The sequence below is a fragment of the Diadema antillarum genome, unplaced genomic scaffold (assembly GCF_040938485.1).
Source record: "Diadema antillarum isolate AM-2024a unplaced genomic scaffold, OU_Dant_1.0 seq00000118_RagTag, whole genome shotgun sequence".
In the NCBI taxonomy this organism is placed as follows: Eukaryota; Metazoa; Echinodermata; class Echinoidea; order Diadematoida; family Diadematidae; genus Diadema; species Diadema antillarum.
In genome coordinates, this window is record NW_027271199.1 from 393,044 (window position 1) to 404,452 (window position 11,409).

The 11,409-nt window shown below is 34.8% G+C and overlaps 1 protein-coding gene across 1 annotated transcript; it reads left to right on the forward strand.

Moving 5' to 3' along the window:
* Positions 1–1,012: 1,012 nt before the first annotated feature.
* Positions 1,013–10,110, forward strand: LOC139727076 (aqualysin-1-like). Its single transcript, XM_071638054.1, has 8 exons — positions 1,013–1,123; positions 1,741–1,878; positions 2,618–2,759; positions 3,596–3,702; positions 4,272–4,413; positions 6,371–6,555; positions 9,409–9,580; positions 9,961–10,110. The coding sequence occupies exons 1-8, from the start codon at positions 1,013–1,015 to the stop codon at positions 10,092–10,094; spliced, it is 1,131 nt and encodes a 376-aa protein (XP_071494155.1). The 3' UTR covers positions 10,095–10,110.
* The last annotated feature ends 1,299 nt before the right edge of the window (positions 10,111–11,409 follow it).

Below are 11,409 nucleotides of genomic sequence, written 5' to 3' on the forward strand. Positions count from 1 at the left end.
GGCGGGAAGCAAGACTTGCCAATTTACTTATCACTCTGGTACATCGCAAAAGATGCAACGTAGTCACTTTTTTTTTCTCGTCCGGCTTCATAGATGTTTGTTTTAGGTCGAGCAGGTGTGGAGTTTCTCACTTGTTTCGTGCACGTTGAATCTGAATTATAAATGAAGCTGAGGACACAAACAGACATCAAGTGTCTTGCTGCCAGCTCGTCACTATTCGTTGCTCGTTTCAGTGTCGCCCAACAGGTAATGATAGTATATCATGTCATCATGGCTTTTTTCAGCTTTTGTGATCTAGTAAAAGTTGTCGAACCTGAATTTTATTCATCATATCAGTTGATTTCACTCATTTTGACAGATGTACTAGTAATGCATTCTCTTCATCTTATCTATAGTATCTACACTCTCCGAGACCTTAAGCATTTTGTCAAAATTTTCTTAATTTTAACTTAAATCGAATTGTCATTTCAAAAAGGCGGACATGCTGTTAGTTATTCATCGATTGAATCAGACACAGGCCTATTGGTTACTTATCTAAGTGTGTTCATAAAAATGAACTGAAAGTGCATGTTTCAGTCTTTTCAGTTATTAGTCAGTATCAGTCGCCCTTCTACCGTATCCCCTAGAGTGGCCGAATTGATTTAATATGATTTCGATTCAGCTGAAGAGTAGGCCTACGATTGTGTGATCATGACATAATCTCAACAACAACAACAACAAAAAAGAACAAAAAACAAAACGTTTATGAGCTACTTTTATCTGAATGAAGATTTGGAGTCACAATGGATTGAACGGCTTTGCAACGATATTGTTTGCTACTCGTGTAATCAAAGAAAATCAATGTGAAAGCTTCATTTATTTTCTTCAAAAATACAACGCAATTGCAATAATGTTTACGTATTGCGTAGATATCCAGACAGTGAAGCAGAGTAACAAAGTGAAGACAACAAATCCGAACTTTGCTCTAATAATATTTTCCCTTCCCTTTGGCACAAACTGTAGATCGTCAAAGATGAAGTGCTTGTTTCTCCTCGCTTTGACCGTGGCCGCTGCCAGCGCTTTGGCTCCGTACCACATTCCGGCCAAGAATCGCATCCAAGGTCGCTACATCGTGGTGTTGGAGGTGACTTTGAAACACATTTAAACATCATGATTAGTATTGTTATCATCTGTTGTTGTTTTTATGTTTCTACATATTCCTTTAAGAAAGCGATAAATAATTGTTTTATACTGGATGTTATGATATGTGATCAGGTATCCATGTAATGTGTTAATGATTATGTTATATGGGCAGGGCTGTGGGTGGGGAAGGTAATATTATTGGCAGTTGGGATGGAAGGGGTAACATTTTCACTAGTTGTTTTTTTTTTTAATGTTCTTTTAGTTGATGTACTGATATATCAATATTTTGTTTGTATGATTCTATCAAGTGTAAGTAAGTGTGTATATAATTAGTTTCATTGTATAGAGTTTTGATTAATGTGATTATTCCGTTGAACTTGGACTCCTCGGAAGACCAGCACGACCATGCCGGCTGAGCTGCGAGCACAGCAATCCATCCGTTTACCTTCGATAATATAGGGCCTACTATCATAGTTGTATTGTATCTTTGTTACTTTGTGATTTTACTGTGAATAAGTGAATAAATTGCCTTCTCGAATATTTGAGAGTGTTAGATTAAAACGTTTATGAATGTGAATCACGAGAAGACACGGACTCTGCTTTCCTTTGAATATGCAGGACGACGTCGATCTAGACTCCTTCATCAGTCGTTTCAACAGCGAAGTTTCAGTGGAGACCATGATCAAGAGAAAGTTCTTAAAGGCGCTAAATGGATTCGTTATACAAGCAGACGTTGCCGGTGTAGCTCTTAATCTTGTAAGTATAGAAGGGAAATGCCACATTGCGTGTATTTTAGATGTGTTTTGCTCACGAAGCTATACACACTTATGTCTTTATACTTTGGTAATTATCTGTTGTTGTTGTTTTTATTCTAATAACTTATATACATAACTGCAATCAACTCGTTGCCTTAAAGGTTACTAGCTGTTAGCTGTTGTTTGAAAATTATCATTACAGATTTAAACAGTGAAACAAAAAAGACAACTCTGATTTAACCCCAATTTCAGCATTCCATTCAATTTCTAATAAAAATGATTTGCACATTTAGAGAACAAATCCTTTTCAAATATAAACGTGAAAGTGACAAGGAAGAGTAAAATATGTATTACGAGTTGAAGGTCACGCTTTATTAGTTTGAAATAAGCAAAAAAAAAAATCAAAATGTCATAAGTTCCATATATTTCGTCTGATTTGAGTCACATCTTTATCATTGAACTCATAAGATTTTACTTTTTCCTATCAGACTAATTTATATTTAGAATGGATTTCCCCTTTAAACAATTATGACGCCTATACTAAAAAAATCTAAGAATTCCTTGACCAAGAGATATGTCACGGCGTTATGATCATTGATCGCAAATATTCATTTTGTTTTCCATTCTCACATGATACTGAAGTAACTTCTCGGTCACATTTTGTAAAATCACCACTAAAGTCCTTGAAGGTGGTTTTGCCTCATCTTACTATGATTTGTTTGTTTGTTTTTTCTATATAGCTCCGATCTCTACCGGGAGTTCGATATATTGAAGAAGACGAAGTTATCCATGCCGAGTCCTCAAACAGATCACCTGGCTCCTGGGGAATTGACCGCATAGATGAAAGAACATTGCCGAGAGATGGCATTATGAAACTTAACGGTACGTACTGCTTAATCTTGATGTTTTACAGCATTTCAATTCTGTTTTTTTTTTCTCGTCATATTAGTTCATTTATCTAACTTTCCTAATGACTAACAACAATGGTTCACGCCAAAATCTTGATAATTCCATGACATGTCATAATTCCACAGAACACGTTTTAAGTTGTCGGAAAAAATTAACAGTTTAATGCATACAGGTGGAGATAACGATATTGTTCGTTTTTGACTGATTGGCGAATAAGATAATCATTGCATTTCAATTCTGAAATATCTACACAGCAAAAACATCGGCATAAGCTTTAACACCGTGGGTGTTAAATCTCACATCGATCAAATGTCAATAGAGGACAACACCAACATGTGCAGAAAGTGCGTTGTGGTGATGTTGAAAAGTATTCACCTGACATTTTATGGTGTTAATTTGACAATTTAGCTGGTTATATTTTTGACACTGCATGCGCTGGTGTCAATTAAACAGTGACACCGCATCGTCCTGATTTGATATTGCTGGTGTTAATGTCACCGGTATAACCACCCGTCCAGTGCCAACAGAATACCACGCTAACTTTTGTTATTGTGGAGTAAATGTGTTTGTACCTTTTTTACACCCAAAATTAAGTTCTTTATCGGAATGACCTAAATCGTCTTGTTTAAAATTAAAAATCAAAAAGAATGTTTAAGTGAAACAAGGAGGTATAAATCTAACACCAATAATCAGCACCGGGAATTCAACATCAGCTCGGTGTTTCATATCTAATATATGGCTTTTTTCAGTGCACCTAGCTATTAGGTAAGCGATTTAAAATTCTTTATCACTTATTACATCTTTATCAGCATATGGATATGGCAAATATATCTACGTCATCGACTCTGGTATCAACCCATACCACGATGACTTTGATGGCCGTGCATGGGCCTCAGCTGATATGATCGGTGGAAATGTAAGACAATTTTCAAAATGCTTCCATGTTGATAAAGATTCTGTGTCGAATAGTGTCCGGTTTATGTCAGAAGTAGCAGTGAAATTTACAGATCGACTTGCTTTGATTGATGGTTAAGGACCATTTTAGATGTCACTAAGGGAGGTTTGCCAGACACAGTTATATGTTTACAAAAACAAAGAAAGAAACAATCAATAATCGACACTCAAAACGGATCATAGTTAAACCTGCATCTTCTTTGCACTACCAAGGAAAGCAATAACTTACAATCAAAATAAATGTCATTCCTTTGGTCTTGGGCGTGGATTGCAATGTTTGACCTCTGATATGCTTCTCTCTTTAAAAAGAAAAAGTGAATATCTTCACTCTTGAAAGAGTGAAGGACATTTTCTCTCGATTTAATTAAGTGAATATCTTCACTCTTGAAAGAGTGAAGGACATTTTCTCTCGATTTTCTGAGAGTATTATAAGATGCAGTATGTATAGCGCCTGACGTAAAGGCTTTGTATTTGAATTAATTTGATACCCCAAAGTCATTTATTGTTGTCTTCCTGAACCACTTTATGTAGGGAATCGACTGTGACGGTCACGGGACTCACTGTGCTGGCACTGCTGCCAGTACCACCTACGGTGTCGCTAACGAGGCACAAGTTCGTGGGATAAGGACCCTGGATTGCAATGGATCGGGCTACAAGAGCGACTCCATTGCCGGTAAGAATGAACATGTGCTTCTGCATGAGAGAACCGACAAACAGTCGCCAGATTTTTAGTTAAGGATAGATCATGAAACAGCAGAATTTTAGATTTAAATTGATGTTTAATTCAATTGAGTATATGAATATAAGAACGACCCAAGTCCGTGGAAGACCATTTCGAGTAAACTAAAAAAAAAAAAAAAAAAAAAAAAATCATATCTTTTTTATTTGTCCAATAATACTCTATTTAACTGTGATTGGAAGGCAACAGTGTATATACAAATTAAAACATATATTATTATGACAATTAATATTTACATTAATTGTGGAGAGGCCATTTTGTGTGGTGGACTTGGGTCGTTTTTTTATTCATATGGACTTGGGTCGTTCTTTGATTCATATACATGATATTCTGCTATAGAGATGAGAGAAGGATGAGAGAGGTCGCCATTATATGAATGTAAAAATGACCCAAGTCCTTCATTCTTACATTAATATAAGCTTTAACTCATTCATTTCAGGCACTTCCGGGGGTAATTAGGATTTATCATTTATACACAAGATGATTCCATGCATAAACACCAATTTCCCATGTCGAACTGAATTTGACCAAAAATTGGACTTGGGTCGTTCTTATATTCAGGTCTTCAATTCAAATGGACTCTTCTATCCTACCTAAATATTTGAGAAAATACACCCACTCTGGAAAAGCGAATGGTCTACTGAGGAAAGAGCTTTTTTTCTTCTTCTTCTTCTTCTTCTTCTTCTTCTTCTTCTTCAAGAGTATAGGGTCGATACTTCAGTAAGCATTGCTATAGCTTTGCAATGGATGGGACGAAAAAAATAACATGTAAAATGATGTAGAAACAACAATGGAATGATTATAAGATTAAGATGACGTTAGACATGCCCTAGTAAGTTAAGTGAAATATATATATCTTTTGTTGAAAAAAAAACGAAAAAGATCTTGAAATTGATATTGAAATTAAAATCAAGACACGTTATCCACGATTAATCCCATCTTCCATGGCATTTACGATGTTCGTTCAAAAGTAAATAGATTTGAAGGTGAAAGTTGTGTAAAGATTATTTCAAGAAATGAAAAGGGTCCTCGAAGAAAAAAAAATCTACACAAATGTGATCCAAAATCGCCCTCTAAAAACACATTTTTTTCATTCGTTTTATAACCCTAAATTTCAGAATGATGTCGAAGAAAAACTGCTCTTTTCAAGAAATACAAAAAATCTGAAGATTGATTAGTTGGACCAGTTGCACATGAATATCTGGAATCCTCATGTAAAATCAGAAAGTGGGACATTGTGCTGGTTTTGCGATACACGATATCCAACGTTTGAATAAAAAAAGAAAATGAGAAGACGAAAGAATTCTTTTTAGCAATGTACTACACATTCTGGAAACTTTTTTTTTTTTTTAATGATGATAGCCATAATATCTAATGCGCCCATACATATTAAACGGCATGTTAATCAATATACATGTACCAATCTGTTAAGCCATGCAAATTCATAAATACCTTTATGGGAGGCCTTTCTTTAAACCTTCAAATCAAGCTGATGCAGGTCTTGCTACACTTGGGAGAGTCAATGAAGCTGCGTGAACTGATGTTAGTTGGTAAGACAATGAAAGGATTATGCAAAATACAAGGAAACATCAAACGCACACAATTTTCGCGATTTCCGTAGGGACTCAAGATTTTGCAAGCGAAAGCTCTTGTGTACTCTGTCAATTGAATGCCTATGGCAAATTCGCGAATATTTAATGTCGCGAAAAATGTTATCGGCTCCAATTTTGCCAAATTGTTTGCTTTAACAGTATGATTGTCTTTGACTTTTTGCTGTCACCAATCTACAAACATGATTTTATTTGATCTTTATAGCAGGGCCCCTTGTGAGATTTTGTGACTTTCATTGTTTTTCGTAAATTGCGACCTGTTTTTCTACCCGATTGAACAGCTTTGGAATGGATCATATGGTATGGTCACAAGCCTTGCGTAGCGTCCATGTCCCTCGGCGGAAGCTATTCAAATTCGCAGAACGAAGCCGTGAAAAGTGCCAGGAAAGCTGAAATTGTGGTTGTGGTAGCTGCTGGGAACAGTGACGAGGATGCATGCGACACGTCACCGGCGTCTGCACCAGATGTATCAAAACTTTTTAGCCTCAAGAGTAGTTTCTTTGCAAGAAAAATTATCAATACTTCGTATATCTGAAAGGTTTACATTGTAATCAAACATTCAGTGTGAATATTTCTTCGTGATTTCCTCCAGAGAGACATTAATGATGAAACCTTAGTCACGGCAGAGCAATTACCAAAACTTATGCCTCCCGTATTTTTTTTTTCACAAAAACAAAACAAAAGAGAAACTAAATATCAAACACCTGCAAACCATCTTCTCTTTTCCAATCTTACTTCATGAATAGTTTGCCATATCGCGATAACCACCCTTATCACTATTGCTATTTTATCAGGTAACACCAATGACTGTCTAATATACAGGTAAAGAATTATAATGATTAAGTGTTTTCAAAACTTTACATGAAAACACAATGTAGTCTAATCTTACATATTCGAAACAATGAGATCAGGCCCCAACAAGACAATGGAAAGATGGTGCTATTATTATACCCAAGAAGTTTTGCGCTTAAGTTTACTACATCTTTATGACAAAAAGTACATTCAATTTTTAATGTATAAGTACTGTAGTCTTCTAATATCACTTAAAAACGATGGCATTAATGAAAAAGTAAAGGTTATGGCTGTAGCTAAAACAAACCCTATTCCTGCAAGATGTCCTGTGTAAAGAGTAATGGAGAAGTTGTGTTGTAATGTCATCATCTCATCGTTCTTTTGTGAAGTTGAGGCTAATACCATTAGTTAGCTTGTTCGTTTGAATGTTTGTTTTATATATCTTTTTAACATGCATTAAATATCTCGCATTCAAATGAGGCTCTTTTTTTCATAAAGTCCGTGCATAAAAGCATGGATAAACATAGTAGAAACCCCGCAAACACATAACGTTTTCAGAAGGTTTCCCAAACTTTTTTTTTTTAAGGTACCGTACGTCTTCGGAAAGAATGGACGTTTTTGAAACGTACATACAACGTCAAAGTTGGGAATTAGCAATTACTGCAAAGCATAGGTTTTTGGAAAACGTTTTAAAAACGTCAATGGACGTTACAAAACGTTTTCGGTATGTCTGCTACGTCGACTTCCTCTTTAATTAACATTAAAGAAACGTTTTTACTTGGTCACCTTACACGTGTTCGTCAATAATGTTTCTTCATCATGAATATTCATGCATGCTTATGAATATTCAATTGAGAAAATATAAGTTTTGAAAACTAGAGGATATAGGTGAAAGATATTGGAATCTAAAGGTGTATGCTGGGTTCAAACTTTCAGCGTTGAAAATTGTATCCTATACGTTATTGTTCAGTTATTCACAATATCAAATTGTGTTATGAAGACGTATCTTAATAATGTTAAAAGGCCTAATTAAGGTGTATTTGACTTAATCTTAGTAATATCTTCATGCATTACAAAATTTTGCTGGTAAAGAAAAGAATGTGATATAGATTCAGCAATTGGGAATAGTATGTAGTATAGGTATAGGTGGTAGGAAATTAGGTACAGGTTAGGATAGGATTAAGATTAGGGTACATTAATCCCAGATTGTGCGTGTATAATCTCACAACTATACCTTTTTTTTTTAATGCCTAATAAAAAATAAACATTTGACGTTCTTCAAAGGTTTTCTGGGCGTTGTAGACGGATATGGAAGGTTATCTGAACGTTGTGGAACGGGTAATGAGACTTTTTAGACGCTTAAAACTTTTTTTAACGTTCTACAGTTGTTCTAGACGTTTTCAAAGGTTCTCTGGTCGTCTGCAGAATGTCCACAAAACGTTTTCTATATTCTTAAAAGGTTTTACTGACGTTTATAACGTCCAAAAGGTTTTCTGCAATTCTTTAAAAATCCGAAAGGTTTTATGATTGGTTTAACGTACATTTGAAACGTTTTATATACCTAGAAAATCTTCCACATGAAGACGTTCAGAAAACTTCCAAATGTTAACTTTGAATAAACACGACGTTAATCAGCATTGACGATTCCAAAATAAAATGGTTTGACTATCATTACATAAGTATAGAATAGGAGTAACAATCAAGAACTTTGCAACATATTTCAATTGTTTTCCAACAATCTTATATGGAATTGCCACCTTGATATTTATCTTCTCTTTTTACTCTTACCCGCACTTCAGCTTCCCCTCCCATCCTCCTAAATAAAACACACTTTTTTATCATCATTATTATCATTTTGTATTTATTTTAACGTATAAATAAGTCCCTCAGAATCCATGATAAGGCTGCAGAATCTCACCTGAAGCTGTCATTTCTCTTTCCCAGCCAGGCATAACTACACCAGTAATAGCAACAATACAAAATTATTTATCAATAAAGGAAATAAAGGAAAATAATTATTGCAAAAAGGAAATGAAGAAATGCAAGCTATAATCCACGATAAACGCGCTGACCACACACACACACACACACACACACACACACACACACACCCATACATATACAAAGGTTACCATTCAACCAATGTCGAAATGTAATGCAAAGGCATAATATTATGCGTAATAATGGTATGATAGATAGGATATAATATAAACTATAGTATATGTAGATGGTATTATTGCATTGAAGCTCAATCCTATGTCAACAATAAATCATAATTGAAGATCATAAAGGATTGAAAAATCGTGCAATGTGGTAAAAAAAAATGATCACATGAGAAGTTGGAGGCATAGTAGTTAAGTGCATGAGTGCTGCAGTGAAATTACTGTTTTGCTTTATTTTTTTTTTTTCGGATGATGCAGAATAAGCAACGTCGACGTTTTTCCTTTACTTGTTTCAACTATTTATCTTTAAAATGAATTTTTTCCGAGTTTCTAAACGGCGGTGGTTTTTTTTCCGTTCCTTACAGGCCATCACAGTTGGATCCACTGATTATACTGACACTCGCTCGTATTTCTCCAACTACGGTAGCTGCGTCGATTTATTCGCTCCCGGCTCTAACATTTGGAGCCTTTCATACAGTAGCAATAACGGTGTCACTGAGAAAAGCGGAACGAGCATGGCCTGTCCACATGTCTCCGGTATGTGACTGTTTCTGACAATAGTCCTTACCATTATATTGAAGAAACACCAACGCAAATAACGTTTCTTACATTTATACTTGTTTACTGAATTTCATATAAGAGTAACACGTTCATTAAGAAATTTCTCAATTTATTTCATGACATGGTATGCAGTAGTGTAATTTATCTTTTGCGTGGCCGTCCTGTTATCACTTTTTTGATATCAATCATTGATTTAAATTTGTAAAGCCTTGACCTGTTTCTGTTTTTTTAACTTATATTAATGAATTGAAGACAATGTTATTCCTCTCATTGATTTGATCGTGCTCATGTAATACCGACTGACTTGCTGTGTTGGATGAGCTTTTAAAGATGATTGTCTTTCTGTTTTCTCGTAGGTATTGCTGCTGCTTTGCTGTCAATGGGCTACAGCTCTGAGGATGTGTACTACTTGGTCGTTGAGATGGCCACTGAAGGAGTTGTCGATGATTGCAAGCTCCGAAGCCCAAACAAGCTGGCCTATTGTACTTGAACGTATACTGTGGGGTCTAGGGTATTTACCCCCTGGGCAATTACCGCAGACCCTTCCCTGACTCTAACCCTTCGCATAAATCCTGAACTTAAACTTAAGTCCAACCCTAATCTTTACTCTAATCTTTTAGCAGGAAAGGGGGTGGGGGTAATTACCCTAGGAGGGTAATTGCCTTGATACAAACGTGTCGAGATGGATAGACCTACCACATGTATCCCCAATGATTTTCATCCCGACAATAGAAATATGAATCAAATTTCTTTCTGATCTGAAATAACTGCACATCATGTTGATGACTCGGGTAATACGATTCGTCGGGTAGTTACCACACTGCATTTCGCATATCAAGACGTCATAAAAGAAAATCAATTAAAGATAAACATGTATAGTCAACAGTAGTAGAAAGCACAGTTTCATCTAAAAGGTAAAACTAACGAGGATATCACGTTAAGAATTTCCACCAATTAAAGTTATTATAACGTAAATATACTTTCAACATTTAATATAAGTGCAGTAAATGTAAGTTAAAACTAATTTCACGTCACACTCGCCTTGTGTTTGTTGATGAACATGCTACCTACGTCTTAGCATTGTTAATACGATTGTTTAAAATATACCTAGGACTACGAATAAAATGTATTCAATATGTTATTTGACCGCCACTGAAGGAAATTTGTTTTATGGTACATGTACTCACATACCCATTGTTTTAAAGGATTTGATTTGAGCTCTTCTCTTTAGAAATAAGTTGGGTTTATATGCAGTTCATAGGTAACACAAGAATAGTCTCAACAATAAAGCAATCAGACATCCACACACACACACACACTCATATATATATATATATATATATATATATATATATGTGTGTGTGTGTGTGTGTGTGTGTATGTATATAATTCATATATACCTATATGTATGTACGCATGGTGAGATATGAGAAAGGAAGGAGAAATCGGTGCGTAGCTTTGACATCATAATAAAGGTATACATATAGTTTTCATCATTAATCAATCAAGTTGCTGCCATGTATATCCTTCTGTAACAAATTCTCATTACCGGCTTGAGATTTTATTTGTTACATAAAACTATTTTATACGCATATAATCATATACATACATATATATATATATGTATATATATATATACATATATATATATATACATATATATATATATATACATATATATATATATATATATATATATATATAAATATAAATATATGTGTATATACATGTATATATATATATATATACATATATATATATATATATATATACACTCAGCAAAAAAGTAAGTTCCCCCCTAGCAT